General features: G+C 39.0%; 1 protein-coding gene across 4 annotated transcripts in view; it reads left to right on the top strand.

Annotated features, from left to right (window-relative positions):
• The window catches only part of VTI1A (vesicle transport through interaction with t-SNAREs 1A), a 256,720-nt gene that overhangs the window by 138,104 nt on the left and 99,127 nt on the right, over positions 1 to 19,489 (top strand). For all 4 annotated transcript variants that reach the window (XM_088528627.1, XM_088528629.1, XM_088528626.1 and 1 more), the window contains one exon: positions 18,102 to 18,172. In XM_088528627.1, the coding sequence (XP_088384753.1) occupies positions 18,102 to 18,172 (71 nt within the window). The remainder of the gene's footprint in view (positions 1 to 18,101; positions 18,173 to 19,489) is intronic.

Below are 19,489 nucleotides of genomic sequence, written 5' to 3'. Positions count from 1 at the left end.
GCTACCTATGACTATTTTTACATTGAACTTTTTTTGCCATTTTAGTTTACATAAACTTTTCTTTTAAGGATCCTCAGAGCTATAAAAACCATATAGCACTATCTGATGTTTCAGGGCTATGAAGAAGAAATTAACACGCTCTTTTTTTCATTTTAGAATTAAGGGCTACATGAAGTAACCAGCCAGTGTAACTATTTAAAACACAAAGGTTTGATGTTTTCAATTCAATGTTTTATTCCAATCATTTTTCTCTCCCGTTTTTGATTAATGAGGCAATGTAAAAAGAGAATAAAACTGACATTTTAAATCAGGGATGAATTAAAGGAAGGCCTGAGAATTTAGTGTAGTTTACCATCTCTCTGCAGACATGGATATTACTTGGCATGTAGCATGCATACATCATCCTTTTGCTATAGTGTGCTTTTAATTATTTAACATGAAATTATTTTCTTTTTACTCCCCACCCCACCCAGCCAAGTGAGAGTTTCTGTTTAACTCAATATACTGATAAAGGTGCTTTATATACCTAATGCTCAAAATTCTTGTAGGGCCATAACTTTGTCTTCTTAGAACAGTATAGGGTTTTTTGTGAATACTTTTTAAAAATAATAAATAGAACTTAAATCCCATGCATTAAAGAAACGATGTCATTAGCTGATGTGATTTTTGCATCTGACCTGGGTGGTTTGAAGTCAGAATTAAGTTCTTTGTTTGGTGAAGCATTAGCAGCCATTCCCGAGATTGCAGAGAGGTGCTTGCAGAGGGAGAGTTCCTTGTGCATTATGCTGTTTACCTAAGGGTTATATTCAAGACACTCTCTGAACAGCTAGGCTGATTATTGAAAAATGCCTTGTAGTAACTTCCAGCCTAAGTTGATCGATATTAGTGCACAGCTTTACGTGCGAGGGAGGGAGGTATTTAAACATTGAGAGCCTCTGGGATAACAGCAAATCAAAAAATAACGCAGAACAAATATGTTGAAGGGTTCAGGAGAGAAGAGTATCTTGCCTCGGTGCAGAAAAGGAAAAAAAAAAAAAGTTTTTAAATTGCAGCAGAAAGTTCATTTGAATTTACTATTAATAAGGTGAAGGTGGATTTTTCCCTAGGCAAAAAGAAAAAAAAAATAAGGAAAAGAAAAAGCAAACCCAACAAATGGTAGTGCTTTTTAATGTCGAGAAACTACGTGTTCCTTGCCTGTGTTCCCCCATGGAAGGTGTCCCTTCCCTGTCCTTCTGAGAGCTCCTGGGGGTTTAGCTCTGTACCAAGCTCCTGCTCCCTCCTCTGGGCCCTGAGCTCCGATTCAGTCCTATTCCTCGATACCGGTGGAGTTTGGATGCTGCCTCCCACACCAGTAACACCAGGCAAGGAAAACCTCGCATCATGGAGCACCGTAGAAGAACACCTAGCAATGCAGACGGGAAGGTCCCACCTCCTGAAAGTGAGGCCTGCTGTTTGCTCCTGCAAACAAGGCCACGTGTCTCTTGGCTGTACCAAGATGGAGAAGGGATCCTGAGGGGCTCAGGGAGCCTTCCCGCTTCCCCGTGGTGCCACTCAACCCCACGGACATTCGAAACCTGTTTTTGGGAAGCCTCACTGCTGCAGCACAAGGCTGTAATTTTGCTTCGTGACTCATGCTGAGGTACTGGCCCCGCATGTCGTGTTGTCTGGGCCCCTTGCAAGGCGCAGGGCACACCCGTTCCTGGATGCGGCAGGGAGCTTGTTTTTATAGCATTGCTTCTGATGCCTGCCACTTAAATCAGCACCCCCGTGAGCCGCTGCCTTGAGCACAGAAATGCCCTTTGATTCAAGGGTGCACCTCACCAAAAGAACATGGTCCCAGTGTAGTTGTCTTATCTGTCTGATGAAAGCCAGGACCATTGCAATCATGAAATATCAAATGCTTTTAAATGATCATATTTATTTCATGCTTTCAAAGATTTTTATGGTCATGTGTATATATATATATATATATATTTAGTGATTTTCAAGGTCACTCTTCCATATAAAAATTGGAATACGGTCACTTTAGAATGAGATAATTAATTCTGTGAAGGGACCAGATGACAATTTCGGAAAACATTTCTGTCCTGCGGAAGATACAGGTCACCATGATTCTCTGATGAGACAGAAAAATGACTTGCAAGAAGCTGTTAGGTTAATTACTCTTCAAAAAAGGGGGTTAAAATCTGAGAAGTGTGCAGCAATCTGTTGATAGATTAATGGCTTTTGGCAGATTAGAACAACAAAAATAGTTTGGAAATGACCATTTTTTTAAACACTGCAATAAAGGGGACGTGTCAATTTTGGCAATGACTTTTGAGCTGGCTAGATTCAAAAGTATATTAAAAGAAGCTGCATTTGAATCCAGTGTTCTGAATTACAAAAGGAAAGAAAATTTTTAAAAATTGGTGAAATACATTTTCTTTCACAGACTGCGGCATGGAGCTTAGATGAGGTTTGCAGACCATTTTGCTCTGAGCATCATTTTTTAAATTGAGCTACATTCATCTGATCAGAAGCATTGCCTATTTTTATTGCTCAACTCTAACAACTTAGTCCTCAGATCTTTATTTACTCAATTATTTCTCCTTTTTTTTTATTTACTCAGTGTTTGTCTGAGTCTTTTAGCAAAGTTCTCCCCCACGCCAGCCATCCCGGTACCGTAAGGGGCATGCGTGGTGCCTTCAGAACATGCCGTGGGCGCACGCTGCACACCATGGCCAACACAGAGCTTATGGTCATCAATCACGCGATTGTTTCTTTAAACACTGTTTTAACAGGCCTTCCTTGTATAAATGGATCGGGTTATTGACCTTTGCCAGCAATTGCTTGCTACATGTCATCATGGCTTAATGATATTATCAAGGAACATACTCTGTATTGTAGATACTTTAAAGGGTTCATGCGTTGTCTCTCACAAGGACACATGGCTGCCTAAAGGATCTTTAATTAGCAAGTTATCTGATGTCATTATTAAAATATGCAGAGCATTTCCAGCAGTGCATTTACTGAATGGGAGAATGAAATACTTCTCATTTCTACAAAAGCAAAGCCTAGGAAGAAGTTATTTGTCATATTGGAATATTTGGCTTGAAATCCTGCCTCTTTTTCCTTTACAAGTTAATCGGCTACCTAGAATAGAGTGGTGCAGCCTTCTGAACATCCTGTGAAAATTGTTTGACTGGTCTGCAGAGCTCCAGCTGCAACTCCTCCATTTCTAGGAATACTATAGATCTAATTGGTGCTATTAAAGCATTACAGCACATAATAGATGGAACTTCTGACTAAATTAGCTGTGTTTTTAATGAAGAGGAGAGTTTTTAAGTTAGAATGGATACAACATTCTTTATGTGTTTGGATGGGTGGGAAGATTGTTATCTGTAATGGCTTATTCAGTTAAAATGAGAAAAAATAGACACTATTCTCTAAATTTTGCTTTCTGTTTAAAACTTAAAGCTCTACTGACTTTTTAAATCCCAAATTGTAAAACTGAACAACTCTACTGTTTATTTTTAGGTCTGTCCAGTATATGTCTTTGGTTTCTGTGGCTTCTCCTGTCAAAATCTTTAAATTAAAAGGGATTTTCTGTTCTCGGGAAAACATATGCATATCACAGAAAGCATGTGGTCTGGGAATTCTACACTTTTCCTTGTTTGCTGAATTGAAATTAGGATTTTATGTAAATTATACAGAAAGACAGTTCTTAAAAGTTGTAAAAGTCTTCATTGGTGTCAATAAATAAATTTTCAAGTCCTTGCTGGGAAATAAGTAGCATTGTTGCCATTTTATAGTGGAGATGGACACTTAAAAGAGTTTGTAGCCTATGCAGTAAATATGACAAAAATGCAAATGTTAGCCTGTCGCTCTGTAGTCTTTTAATCCATAAAGACTGTTCTCTACAATGTAAATATCCTTCTGCTGTATACAGCCCAAAGACACGTATTAGTGTTGGTCTTTGCCTTTCTCCTGCTGGTTGTTCAAGACACGGTTCTTCCATACAGCTGGTTTCTTTCCCTACACTGTTTTCCACCTGGTGGTTTGGTCAGGTCGGTTCGTTAGCTTTTGTCTCTTTTTCCCTTCCATCAACACAGCAAAATGTATTCTCACACAATTTTAATTTTAATGGGACATATTGCCAGATTTTCCAGGTACTTAATTACTACTTGAAAAGACCTTTGCACTGAAAAGCTGGAATGTAAAACACAAGGTATGGTCTTGAAGAACTGGAGTAGGATTAGGGTCAGAAGTAGTGAATTACAACTCTTCGATTTGACTTGGTATGGATTTCAGTTAGATACATCATTCTTCTGTTAATTTCTGAGATGAAAAAGGTAACAAAACCATTTACTCCTGAGAATGTTTTGAAGATATCTTTATCAATATCTATATCACTTTTTCATGGATCATAAGATTTGAAAGGGAAATAATAATCGCTTTTCCAAGCTATTGAAATCCAAGGGTTAATTCTGGAAAACAAAAACTTATTCCCACCACACAAAGATAAACCAGGTAAAACTTCAAGGAAGGAGGGGCAAAAGGCAGGTATAAAACTTGTGCAGGGGAGCAGAACCAGGACTTAAAAGCAATATTTGAGAGTTTCTTCTAAGCAAATCTCCTCACAGCAGTCTCCATTCTTTTTGCCAGGGTTACATTTGATTGCTGACTTTGACAGTTCACTATTGTCAATGGGCTTCATAAATGTCTAATCCGGCTGGATTGTTCTGTCTTCACATTTGCTTCCTACATCAATACTGTATATCATTGCAAGAGAGAAGAAAAGAGGGAAAGAAAGAGGAAAAGAAAGAGGGAAAAAAGAAGGGAGAAATCTGGTAGTATCTATTTACAGGATTTAAGATAAAATAGATATCATTTAAAGTAGATTAGGCAGATAAAATAGCTAATATAATCTCAGTAGCTAAAACCATAAATAACGCTCTGGTGGTCTTTTGTTTTGTTGTTTGGGAGAAAAAAAAAAAGTAAAAGCTCACAACGCATCTTTAACATCTTCAGGATAGATTCAGAACTGTGATTCCAGCACCAGGAGCTAACAAACATCGCATACAAAGCGCTGTAAATGCAGTATTCATAAATGTATATGCTCTTTGTGACTTCATGGCAGCAGGGTCCTGTAGCCCCTCATTTGTATCACATAAACTTCAAGTGATGAGAATAAGTGCCAGCCAGGGACAAGAATCATTTCGGGCTGTTCCTTGTGTATTGTAGCTGCAGTGGGCAGCGTGGCTGGCTTCCTGCTTGTCAAGAGTGGAAAAATTGGGTCTTTCTGCTATTATCAGGAATAGCCTCAATTTAATAAATTGTTCACTCTAACTGATAGCATGTGAGGGCAGTGTTTGTTTTTAAGAAGGTAGGATCTGGTAGCAGTGCACACTGTAAATCTCTACACCGTGCCTGCACTGGAATAGGAAAGGCAAGTGCTGATAACTTTTTACAGCACTGTCCTCCGCTTCCAGTACCTTGTTCCTCCATCAGGAATGACACCTGCTTGCTGGATCTGGTGCTATAACTTCTCCATGCTGGGGCAGGGCGTTTAGAAATTCATAGAACCCAAAGGTTCATAGTGATGACTGATGTTTGCATTGAATTCAGAGGAAAATATGAAAAGCCACATCGGAGATTTGAGGAGAACTAGCAGGTTGTTTATGCTCAGCTCTTCCTAATCACGAGTGGCAACACAAGGAAAAGTAGAGAGGTGCTTCAATGAAAAATGACCTGGTGAATGACACCTGGGTTGTGAAAGGAATTAATCTGTTGTAAGCAAATGGGAGATAGCAGCCCATGAAGGACCTGTGTAACTTTCATTCGGTGTGTTGAGTCAGTAGAGGCAATGGGATGACCAGAAAGAAAAGACCAGTTTTATGCTGAAAAATGTTTGTAGCAGTGGATTGCTACAAGTGGTAGAGAAAAAGTGTAAGCAGGTGAGGAAGTTGAGAGCCTAGAAGAGAGCTTTTGAAAGGTGAATGGATGGAAAAATCTGTTTCTTGAAGATTTAATGTAGAAGGAACCAGACAGTTTACCCAGAACGGGATTAAAAATTGTTGAGGCTGGGTGAAAAAGAGGATCATCATGTTGCACATAGTAGATGGCCTGGAGCTATGTCAGGGACAAGGAGCCACTCTGTTGTGTTGAACCTGAGCTGAAGGCCAAGCAATGGGGTGGATGGGAGAGGTGAGGGCTGCCCAGTGGAGAGGGAAATCTGCCGCTCATTAAGTGGTAGCTGGGGCTGTGTCTGTGCATGAGACTGGTGGGCTGGGGTAAATTAACAGCAGATCTGTGCGGAGGGAGGGAGCCAAAACCTCCTGTGGAGCCCACGGAGAAAACTGGAGAGGGACAAGGAGAATCATGAAAACAAGTGTTTTGTTCCTTTGTAATTCAGAAGAGGTAAAAACAATTTAAATAATAATAATAATAAAAACATCGTATCGTCGGCAATTTCTTTGCTGAAGTTTACGTAAGAAGCTGCGACTTTTCTCCTTGGTACTGCATTAAAGAATGTTTAAACTCTTCTTTTTTCTTCAGAGGGAAAATATTTAATTGTCATTTAAACTCATTCTCTAACATCCCGTAGTTGTATCTACAATAATCCAAGTACATTTAATAGGTCTTAAAATATTCATAATAGACGGCAATGATTACTCTTGAGACCTTCTACAAAGCAATGGAGTGTGTTAGACATATAGCAGAAACCTCATTTCTTTTTTTTTTTTTTTTTTTTGCTCCGATTATATGAAAAGGAGAAAAATGCTCCTTTTTTTTTTCTCTCTCTCCTCCACTGCAACCTACATGCATATTTATAGTGGGCCAAAGCCATCCCATACACATGGTCATTCGGGATCATGGAGTTAATTGGGCTTTAATTCACTCACTATGTGTAAGCACAGTGTTGCTAAAATGCTGTTTTGTGCTTCAGGATAGCACAGTAATTGCAGCGTAGTGCTTAGGATGACAAAAGGAGGAAATAATTTATTTATATATCCCATATGACATTACAGTCCAAACTGTATTGCAGGACAGATGCTATACCTGGTTTTTTATTATTGTTAAAATTTTTTAATTAATGTGACATCGAGTATTTTAAAAACAATTGCTGTGTCCTGCATTTGAAAGTATATCATAAATATGAGAAGTCTTTGTCATAGTACTGCCTGTATGTAGGTAGGATGAAAAATCTTGTTTTAATTATATTTCAGTATGATTGTCTAAAGTCAAGTGTAACCTCAATGGATTATATCTAAAATTGTGGTTACAGTATAAGGCCATAATCCCCAGATCTGTTGTGTCGAAATGACAGTATAATGAGTGGAAGTTAAAATGTCCTCTGCTTTCAAGTCATCATGGTTGTCATTTGATTAAATAATAGTGCATTCTGTTTGATGTCCTGGCTCTATTATTCAGCAGCACTTCGGTATATGTGTCCTACCTTTGTATTATGTGCTCCTGGCAAGCAGGTATCGTATAGGTTCTTATTTACACACCTGCAACAGATACACTGTACATTTAGCTTGCATGTGTGCTGCTTGAGTATGGAATTTTAATTATTCCTTTTAATTATGGTGCATTCACCAAAAAGAGGGAAATCATTGGTCAGGTACAAAAAGAAACTGCTTGGTATTTGAAGGAATTTGATAATTTTGTTGTAGCTCGTAGCTTGGCAGGTGGTAATAATGCTATGCCAGCACTGTCAAAATATGAAAATTAAAGTGACGATGGGTTTTAATGAAATCCATTTGACAAATATAATTAAGGTGTTTTAATATGAAGCCCTGTAATAAAGACTACCGGTGGACTCCCTGAGGTCCTGACTAATTGTGTAGATTGCTTTTAAGCTTTGAATAGTTTTATTGGATAATGAACTGTTAAGAAGTGTTAGATCTTTCTTAAGCAGAATTTGGTTTGAAAAAGAAGAGGAGAGACAGGCCTGAGGTGTGGCATTTTAAACATAATTAGAAGAGAGATTTAAGTTAACATCTTTGATCTTGCTGTCAGTTTTTGATTAGAGCTGTAAATGCTTTAATCAAGTGCAGTGTAGTCATTACATTTCTAACTGTTTTTAAACTGCGAAATTACTGAGACACTGGCATCGGTTTAACACTTCTTGAGAATATCCAGCAAAGTTATGTTTGTAAACTGAGTGTTTGCATTAAAATGTCATCCTGCAGTAATTTAGCAATTTCATAGATCATGGCCTAATTATATTTTGGTGCTCAATAATTTGGAAATTCTTTACAAGATTAAGCGTAATGTCCATTAGCTGAGGAGAGTGTGCCACTTTAGTTTTCCTTTAAAAAATGATTTCCAATACCTTTTTTTTTTTTCAATTATATAGAAGCTAGTACTTGTGGTGGAAATTAATATATAGCCAACTAAACGCAGTATCTGAATTATCTCCCGGGAGCATAGTCTTTTAAACAGTGTTCTGCTCAATGTGGTTGCCTTCAGTCCATTTTAGAAATGGGGGAAAGGAGGCACAAATACACCATGTAAAGCCATGGCAGAGCTCATAATAACACTGTGAGCTCTTCGCCCTTCCCTCCCTCGCATCTTATATCATTGAAGACTGCTTTTTTAGAAAGAAAAATGTTTATTGGAGTCGTAAAACAGCCTGGGTGGCTATAAAATGTGAGACTGGATCTGTGCACAGGTGTGTAAGATCACTGAGGAGCACCAGCTGGGTTGCACTTCACCTTCCTTGGCTGCGTTTCCAGAACTGACCTTGTCCTCACAAGGGTCTTGATCTGGGCACTCCGGAGAACCCGGACACTTGTCCCTTTGCTGTGTGAGGTTGGTGGCTGTCCAGGGTGTGGTGTTTTGCTGTTGGTTACTATTGTGTTTGCTATTGCTTGTCTTCTAAGTTAGGAAGAAACATGTACTTAGTTTGCAGCATACAGGACATGCACAGAAATGCGCGTTAACACCGGCCTGCCAGGAAGACCTAGAAAATGGTTAATTACATCCCACAAGGGGCACCCGATGCCTTCAGCAGTGCGTCCTGCTCGCCAGCATATCTGAGCAGAAGAGAGGGGAGACGTTATCCCAACCTCGGACGTCCTCTGCGAGGCTGCCCTGCTGCCAGCCTCCTTCGTGGTGGCTCCAGGTGACTTGGCCCTGCCGGGTGCAGCTCCAGTAACGCAGAGCAGAGAGGAGCTGCCTCTCTTGCAGCCCTGACCCAGACCTTTAAGGGCTGCAGAAACCATAACATGATCCTAGAACACGGTTCTACTCCGAGTACTGAGAAGGTGCATTAGGGGAAGGTCTTTTCTTCCATGTCTGTGATTTCCAGAATATCCTTGATCGACATGTACAAGAGCAGGCATTTTTGCTGCTCGTATATATTCCTGCAAACTCAGCCTGGTTTTTGGAATCAGCCCGGATTCTTTCCTGCCTCCTGGTCACAGGCGCTGCCAGCCTGGCGAGTGTTTTCCATCGTTCCCGCTGTCCCCTTGCTGCGGGTTTGCGGAGGCAGCGGTTTTCGCAGCAGTACTGTGCGGGTAATGGAAGGCAGCGTTGCAGATGGAGCTAACTAACACTTAGCTGAGGTGTGTGAAACAGGAGCAGAACCCAGAGCTACGCCGGTATGAAAAGTAAAAATATAAACAAAGGAAAAACCGCCTGCGAGCATGTGTGAGCACAGGAGGAGAGCAAGAGGAGAGCAGCCCGTGGGCAGTGCGCCGTGGCAGCAGCACAGACACGGCTATGGAGATGTTTTGTCCTTCAGGTTTTTAAATTGTCCATTTCAAATGAATGCAGACTCTAAGTATTGGTTTTGAATATGATTATGTATAAAAACATGAGCACAGACTCTAAATTTAATAAAATACACAAGCTATTCCACTTCAGTCTCCAAACAAAAATACAGATAAGTGCAGACTGACAAATGTTCCTCTATAAAGAGGTGTTACTTTTTCTGCACTCACTGGCAAAGTTTGCTTATTCAGCCCAGTTATCGTAACCACTGGTGCTGTAGCATTGCTTTAATTGTACATTTCTTTCCAGTTCAGGGGCTTTTGTTCCCCATATTTTCTGAAATGTCTTACTATGTCTTTCCTCATATCAGCCCTGTCTGTAGTGTGATGTTCATTTTCTGCATTCTGAGTATGTAACATTAAGGCTAAGTAGGTGTTTAACTTAGCTGTAGGTCCGTAACTCGTTGGCTCAGCACCGGATGTGCCTCCCTGCATTCATATAGCACAACACTTGACTCCTATAGTAGGAGTGTGAAGTTTGGCACTGTGAAACCTTCTAAAAGTTCCTCCAAAAGCCAAACCAAAAGACCAGGGAGAGCTGGAGCTTGAACCACAGCCAGTCTAATAACCTGTGCACTGCCCTGTGCCTCTGCCCCTCAGCCCTCCCCATGCAAGTGGATGCTTTGGGAATCCAGAGCCCTGATGGAAGAAACATCCTTCTCTGTGAGCAAAACCACTGTCAGGACAAAACTGGCGTGCACTGGACATCACTCTGTTTCCTAACTGTAAATTCTCCAAGGAATAACCTAGCATTATTTTGAAACATTTGTTTCATTTCCAAATTGCCAGTTAGAGGAAATGTTACATTTCCAAGGAAAATTGAAGCTTTTGAATTCATTTTGCCTCCTTTTATAGCTTAACTTTATTTTTTTAATTATTTTGTTAGAAACCTTGAACGATAACTTTTACTCAGCAATCTCATTATTATTATTTTTTAAGCCTTGGGACTTTTAGCCTCCAACTTTGCAGTACAATTCTTTTATACAGCGTTTAGGTTTTGGGAATGTATTTAGTTGTCGGGGAAATGAGAAATGCATTAAAAGAGTGAGCTAACTAAAGTTTCCTCAGCATATATAAAATATGCAGTTGTGTTAGAATTTTGCCACTTTTGCAATTTATGCTGTTAAACCTTTGTTTTATCATCTATTACCGACTTCTGTTTGCACTTACTGGCTGTAACAAGAATTTCATTTTATAAGGCGGAAAAAAAAAAAAGGTTTCAATTGCTTCTACTGTACCCAAAAAGGAGAATGGGATTTGCAAATGATAAATGGGGAAGTTGACTAGCTAACTAATAAAGATTTGTCTTAATCAAGTATGATTTGTCAGAACAGGAGCGCACTGGGGTCAGGGCACACGCAATGAATAATACAGCATTCACTGGAGAGAAGGACCAGGCAAAAGGCCTCATAAATATGCTGCGATTACCCATTGCTAATTCGTATTCAAAGAATGAGTTGCACTGAAGCCAGCTTCGAGGTTGCTGAGCTGTTCACCTGCTTTGTGGGCTTTCCACCGTTTAAGAAACTTTTTTTTCTTCTTTTTTTTTTTTAATCATATACTGTTTTCAGCAGGCATTAATTTGCACAGATTCATAGCTTACACTTTTCAGTCAATGACTTTAAGAATGCGTATTAATCATTCTTTAGGATTCTTTTTTATTTTCCTCATGTCTGGATGCTTCTGCTTCTATTTTTTGTTGCTTAAATATGAACACTGCAGGAATTCCTGCATTCGCATATAAAATGCCGTGCTGAACTCGGGGGCTAAAAACCCCTTTACTAACATGGAAGTATTAAAGATCAAACCAGCAAAGATTTTTGCTCATGTTCTCAGCTTTTCCTGACTTTCCAAGAGGTCTGTGGATCCAAGATATCCAAGGTCAAGATAACTTGGGATATTTGAGTATTGGGGGAAACCTGCACAAACACTAATTTCTTTGTATTTGGCTCTGGTTTGTTTTTCATGGCCTGGGTTTTCATTTGTTGACATGGCCTTTTGCTTCAAGGAGCCATTTCTCATACTGAAAAGTTGAAGGTTATGCTCTTTGCTGATGTTCTCTAGAAACTCTAGATTCTCTAGAAACTGAGATACACCAAAGAACCTTCTTCTTATTGTTTGTCTACATGTCTGCATATATTCCAAAGAATAGGTTAAGAAACAGTTGTTTAAGGACTGACAAATATAACTAGCAGGCTGTATTCTTTTCTTTGCACTGTTTAAATGTCAAATGCTACAGCTTTTCATAGTGAAATTTGTTAAAATTCTCCTTCTTCACACTTCCATTTTAAAATATATTTCAAAATTTTGATATGTTTTCTTCTCTTTTAATAGCCTTATATGATTATGTTTTCTATTGCTAGTTAACTAATAGTCTATCATCTCATCTATTCTGTGTTTTGAAGTGCAGTTACTGCATTAGGAGTAAATTAGGTGCTGAGGTAGGTCCAACTCGAAGGTTTCCAAAGCCTCCAGCTGCTGAATGCAGCATATAAGTTGCCAGCCCTCTGCCTACCAATGTTTCAGTCTTTGAGACAACCAGTACTTCAGGATCCAAAGTAATTATTTACTCTGCTTTGAGCTTACAGAAGACTCATTAGATGGTGGATCATTCCTCATTAAATTATGATTGTGAATTCAGCTTGAGTTAGATGAGCCAAAGTTCACTGGTGTGCTGTCTTCTTGCTGTTGGGAATCACAGTTTTAATTAAGAGATGGTTTGTGCATCAAGTTTTGGAGGGCATGTTGCTGCAACTTGATTTAGGTGTAACTAGGATTGCTGCTGCTTTCTAACTACTCTCTGTAGTGCTCTCTGACTACTGAATCACTAGATTCAGTATTTAGAAAAGTAGTTTCATAAAGGGTGAACATTGGCTGTATTGTAATGAAGCATCATCCATTCCCCAAACCCCAGCTAAGAGTGAGCAGAGGCTTCCTTCCATCCTTTGGATTTTCCTACTACTTAAATTAAGAGGAAAAGACAATACTATGCGTTGGCTCCCAACTTCACTTATAAGAGACAGAAATGGTGGTAGCAGGTTGTTTACTTATCTTGATGCACTAAGCAAGGTTTCTTTTGCTTTAGAACTTTTTCCAAGGAAGGTAAAAGAGAGAAAATTTGAAGGGAGGAATATGGAGCGGAGGAGCATTGCCGAGCGGGTGGATGGCTAGAACAATGACTGGACTTCAATACAGAGATGAGCTCTGCAGAATCAAAGTCGGCCACCTCCTGTGAATGTTGCTGTGAGGGTGTTAGGAAGGAAACTCAGAGAGATGGGTGATGAGAAAAGACAGGAAAAAAAAAAGACATCAGTTAGTGAGAAATGAGTAGTTTTATATCAGCACGCTGATATGTTAGGATTTTAGAAAAGGAATGATACCTTAGTAAAAGAAAAGGCTACTAGAGGTGAAGTTACTTGGTTTGTCACATATCATCTTTCTTCCTTTTTCCTATTTTCTTCTCATTCATCTGCCTTTTTCTTTCTTTCTCTTTTTTTCCCCCCTTGGGGAAGGATGGAGTAGGTCTGTGTCTTCAGAGACGTTGATTATAAATGCCTCCCAATTTGTTCTCAAAAGCATGTGATATTTCCTCAAATATTTTTTCGTCTTTATTTTGACCAAACCATGGAGCCTGAATTCTGATTCAGTTCTCTGCGTGTTTTTCTTTTTGTTCCCCTGACCTGAGGATTGAGGGACCTCTTTTCATGTTGGCTAATGAAAATAATTTCATGAACATCCATTACAGTTTATAGAAACCTTCTCTAACTTAGGAAATATTTTAAGTTTGATGAACATCGTGGACCTTGGAGGACTGAGAGGTATTGAAGCAGGGAGACGTTCACAGTAAGACTAGGCAACTTCTTTTATCCCGTGTTGTAATAACTTTGGAAAGCTCTGGAGGTGTTGGCTGCCCTCGGTGTCTGCTCTTGACTGACAGTCAGGTTTCTTGCTAGGTTTTGGCAGTGAGATCTGCTGAAGAGGCCAGCTAGTGTCTACAGTGTGTAGCTAATTGTTGTTTTACTGTCCATTACAGTGACCACAACACCATGCAAACTAACTTCTCAGTTGCAGAATTTGCAGTTATTTGAGTGAATCTCGTATTTCAATGTTCTGTTAATGCTCTACAAATAGTCTCTCCGTAGATGTATGTCCCTTATACTCTCCTTCATTTGTCAATATTAATCTGTACTTATCATTTAATAACTTTAATATCTAAATCCCTCTGTCTCTAGTTATATTGGTTCTTCATCTAAATCAACTGTGAACTTGCAAATGTGTAGGACTTTTACCTGTATCCCTGCACTTAAGGATGTGTCATCACTTTCTTTACTAACTTCCTGCTGTCAGGGCGTAAGCGTTTGGCTCAACCCTGAATTCTTCTGACTCCTACAACACTCTCCAACATTGTAAATCTGCTTGCTGTCACCTCTGAGCAGTAGAATGTTTAACGCTTTCTGGCATATTTTTCTAGAAACTCCAAATCATGATTTATCTCTCCTAGTCCCCTAAAATCTAAACTTTTAACCCATCCAAAATGAGACAGCTGAATTTTGAAAATGCAGCCTTCCTTTTTTCACTCCACCTTGTGTATGATTAGTGAGTTTCTGGCTGTGTCAGCGTAGTTCCCTTCCAAAAACCTTCTGTAAGGTTTTGTTACATCTTCTCAACACAAAACGTCTGTGAATGGAGAGAGAAGTGCATTCCCAACATGGTATTCCTCACCAGGCAAGGACGAGCATCTCAGAGTGGAAATATTCTGAGTCCTTCTCTCACAACAAATGGTTGCCGAGTTTCTTTTTCTCATTCCTTTTCCGAGTGTTCATTAGACTGATTTCTTCCCACCTCTGATTGGATTGTATACACTGTACATAGGACAAGATCAGGAAAATCCTACTTCCTGGCATCTTCTCCATGATTTGATTGTCTTTAGGCTATTTTTTGTTTTCTTTTTGCCATTTCAAAATTTCTGTTGCCTCTTATGAAATATATACATATAGAATATATATATTTTTCAGTACACTTTAAGAGGAAAAGTTCTATGTAAACAGTGTCAGATTTTGTGTGTGCATGTGTGTGTGAAAAAAAGAGTTGTTAATCTGAGTCTTGAAATTTCTTGCCCTGTGTCAGTGCATAGATGATAATATTGGTAATATAAAAGCTGCTTCTTATACTTCAGCTGTAGTTTTAGAACATAATTTTCTGTCACTTTAGGAGTTTCTGTTAGAAAAGGTGGCATCACAAACTCATTCATAGGATTTGAGACTTCAATATAATAAATGTTTTCAGAACGCCCCCAAAGGAATGGATAAACCCCAAATAATGCATGTTGTTAAGATTCTATAGAAATAGAACAGTTACTGGCAACATGCAGCACCCCTCAGTTTGTGCATAGGTCTTAATTCGTGGAGCTTCGCTACAATATATCTTTCTCACATAACTGTTGTAGCATCGTCAGTGTTTTGCATTATAACTAGTCTATCCTCTATACTGTACTGTTGCGCTAAAAGCATGAATCTAGCACAGAAATGAAGGTTTGAATATCAGAGTCCTGGGGAACTTTGAGATGTGGTAGCGAGCAGAGAGCAATGGGATCAAGTTAGTGCTTAGCTGTGTTGTGGGTGGATGCCACTTTTTGTCCTGTCCTGGACACTTTCATTAGCAAAGCAAGCGAAGACGCATGTTTTAATATCATTTATATGCCCGAACTTTTTTTTTGTTTTTTAACACTTTTGTTTAGCCATCTTGACCTACCCACTGAAAACCAAGTTTTTGGCATCGAAATTTGAAATTTCCAAGCGTAGAACAAGGATGGAAAGGATGTGTTGATAAAGGTGTCAATTTATGTTTGCAAACTTATTGTGAGATTATGTTACCTCCGTTACGTCTCTTTGTTCAACTTATGTTGTTATTTGAGCCCCAAAAAGGCCAAAGATCATCAAGTAAAGTGCATGTAGAGTAAAGCTGCTCCTGTAAAATTGATGATCCGTCCAATTATTTATCTGTAGAGGCTGCTGGGAAGAAATGCAACTATCTCAGTTCTCAGACCCCTCTGCTAGTTTGAACTTCATGGCTGAAGGTTTAATCCCTAAGTGTCATATCAACAATTCATTCTGTGATATTCTGGCTGACATGTTCTCCTTCCTTATTTATTGATGTCTTCAGTCATCGACAATGAGAGGAAAATACACTATTCGTCAAAGTGATGGTGTTTTACCCTCACTTACAGTTGATGCTGCTGTCACGTTGATGGTTGGAAAATAAACTCAATCATTATAAAAAGCTAAGAGTGTGAACTTGCCAGTGACAGGAAGAAGATGAAAAAAAAAAAAAAAAGCTCTACAGTAACTTGCTTAAAATTGGTGGAATAAAAATAGAACTGTTTCCTATAAAGATATTTTAAGCTTTGTTTGTGAAATACCAGCCATTTCAGCAATTTACTTTACATTTCTTCCTTTGAAAGCAAATCAACTCTTGGTACTCCTTTACATCTGTACACAAGTGTGTATAATTTTTAGAAATAAATATTGGTCATTATTCCACCTCATGCTACTTGGTTAGTAATTTGCTGTGTTTTTCCCTCTATTTTAAGGGGGCTGGGGTTGTTTTTATTTCTCCCTAAATTACACTGAATGCATATATCTCTTTGTGTATTCCAGTATTTTAAGTGGTTTGATGAAAAAGAAGCTTAGTATAGTTTCAGCCAATAAGCCCTTTGACATGCAGGCATACACAAGGCTCTGTCTCGATTCACTTTTAGTCTACCATTTGCACTGCACCTCACAGATATTTTAACTCCGAAACCACATATCTTACCACATTTCACCTTTGGGAGGCATTGTATATACAGCTAAAAGTAAAGAGCAGCAAGCCAAGAGGGACAAGATAGCATAATGAGGATGTCAATTTGTGGTCAGATATCTGAGGAAATATTTATCTTACTTGTACTGTACTTGGCAACAAATAGAGAAATTTATATGTAATGCATTTCCTTAGACATTATACATCCTGGCAGAATGTATACCTTGTGTTATATGAATTTAGCAAAAAATTGGCTTGTCTCAGATTTTAAAAGTTTGATGTGATTCTAATTTGGATTACATCCTAAAATTGAACCACTTAAATAAAAGCCTGAAATACTCGTCTTTGCAATAGTGGTATATTGGCAGTATTTTTTACTTAATTGTTTGCCTAAGCTCTTTAAATAATCACATTTTCAAGATCCAGCTCGCTCACCAGAATGAGAGCAAGGCAAGAGTTCCGTTGTTTGTGGGGAAAAAGAAAAGATAGTAAAAAAGGCCCTTTCCTTATAGGATGCTGTTTTGGTGCATGTGTCTGGCCGTGTCGGCTCACCGTGCGCGGGGACACGTGCCTGTCTCGCACGGGCTCCGTGTCCTGAGGCGAGTCGCAGATTTTACCCATCTGCAAAATGGGAATGTTATAACTTATTTTTCTCCCTCAGGGAGGATTACTTAATGTTTCTATAGAGCTTTGAAGATGAAAATCTTTATGTTTGCTGCTATTATTTCAGTCTAAAAGAAGCATCTAACTAAAGCTATGTAAAGAGGAAAGTTTTGGCATCTTGTGTTGTCTTTGTACCATGTCTTGAGGCCTGGATTCCTCTCACTGCTAGAATTTTGCAACCTTTGGTTCAGCATAAGCTATAGAAGCAAACAGGCAGTATACAAACAAGCGCTGATGCCAATAGACAAATGCATATAATGCTATTAAAAATGTCAGGAGATCCATTGCAGCTTGCCAGAAATAGGCTATGGTAGGAGCAAGGCAACAGTAACTGCCTTAGCTTGAGATGGCTGGGTGTTTTAAAACATCAATGGTTAAAGCTGAGAAGGACAGACAAATATTTTCCTCTGATAGAGCTTTTCAGTATCTTTAGAAGCATAAGTGTCAGTTAAGTATAATATGCTATAGATACGAGTGTTTTAGTGAAGGCTTCTTGACTCCCTTTCTGAGGCAAGGAATAGGCTTAAGAAAACGTGTGGCAAGTATGAACACCCAGCACTTAGAGCAAGTTTGAAAGACTTCTGACCTTTGTTTTGTAGACCAAAATTTAGCATCAGTTCCCAGGGTCCAGGAAACCTCAGTGGGTTGCACAGGGACAGCTTCTGGTTTTAATGATACTTCTTCAATTTTATGTTGCTTGGCAGACTTAAAATTTACTATAATGATGTCTTCTTCCTTGCAGTTAGGAGGAGTGATTAGACTATCATATGTATTATGTGCAGTTGTTCTTTAGCTTTGTTACAATCTAAACTGGCATTTTGAGGCCTTACAGTCGCAAACTATATTTTTCATGATTTAAATTTTGATTTTTTAATGCAGAACAGATTGGACAGGAGATGCTGGAAAACCTCAGCCATGACAGAGAGAAGATCCAGCGTGCTCGGGAAAGGGTAAGTTTGATAGTAAATAATTGCTGGTCTAGGATTTTATTTGCTTTGGGCAAGTTCACTGTGCCTGCAAAAATTAGCCAGCATATTGATTAGATTTTTAAATAAATCAACTGTTAGCACCACCACCATCTGTAGTGATGTAGTTAAAGTGTTTCATATGGGCCCAGTCCTACAGAGCTTCTCTCATAGGCCGTCAAGAACAAGAAACCCACTGCTGGAAACAAGCTCTCTGTCCCCAGTGTCACCGTCAAATCTGCTTTCTGTCCTTTGAAGGATTTTCTACAGTGTCTGTTGCAAGGACTTCTTGGACTTTCCATAAAACAAAGTTCAGTGTTGTAATTTAACTTTTAATAATTGATCAACCCCACTCTTTGTAGCTGCAAAGAAAATTAACTGCTAATAATTGCCTCCTTAGGATATTTATGCAAGAGTTTGGTATGAGAAAAATGCAGGAAGAAAAAAATTAGTATCAAGTGATAGCTTCAGTCTTGCTGTTTTAAAAGGCAGTGCTAAACTCCCACTAGTTTAACAGAAGGAAGTTTGGGGCTGAAATTATAAAAATATGCATGTTAAACCAATTTATAATTTGTGGCTTTAAAAATGAGTGCATTACCTGAGTCAGGAGAAACCTGGGTCACTGTGAGGGCAGGTCAGCTAATGGCATTTCAGAACATTGGAGGAGGACGTGTGTGACACCATCTCTTCCAGTCAGTGCAGAACAAAGATTCTTGTCCCTAGGACAAGTCTACAACATTGGGAAGCAGTATTAATCCTGTGCATGGAAATACAGTTTTCTCTACCACCAGGCTGTTAAGTTGCCGCTTTTTTTCAGTTTCATCACTTCTTAAATAAAGTGGTTATCCCGTCCCCTTGAAAATGGCTTTGAGATCTACTTGTGAAGAATCTTTATTTTCATTTTCTAAAAAAAGATGAGAGATTCATTATTAGGAAAAAAATACTTAACTTTCTAGTCATTGTCATGTTTTGCATGTTGGATAGCGACTTTCTCTGCAGAAAGAAAGAAATTCAAAGACCTTTTTGACTGCAGAAGTGTGTAAGGCTGGTAGCTGTCTAGTGTCCAACACTTTGAAGTGCAGGGTTTCTTGTTATTGTTTTTGTCTCTCTGAAGGTTGTTTTGATGACAGAAGGGAAGAAGAGTAGGAAGGGAGTTGTGGTTAAACATCTTGAGGATCTTGAGGGAGAAAAAGGGAGCTGGAGCACATAGTGAGATTTGTTTCACAGGCAGGAGTCTCTAGCAACAATCCTGAGGGTAAGATCTGCTTGGGGAGCCTCCTACCAAGCAATCGTCCACAGTTG

The sequence above is a fragment of the Tinamus guttatus genome, unplaced genomic scaffold (assembly GCF_059628265.1).
Source record: "Tinamus guttatus ecotype Peru unplaced genomic scaffold, ASM5962826v1 Tinamus_guttatus_pri_ptg000314l, whole genome shotgun sequence".
NCBI lineage: Eukaryota > Metazoa > Chordata > Aves > Tinamiformes > Tinamidae > Tinamus > Tinamus guttatus.
Note: the sequence above shows the minus strand (reverse complement) of the source record. Positions and strands in the feature narration are given on the sequence as shown.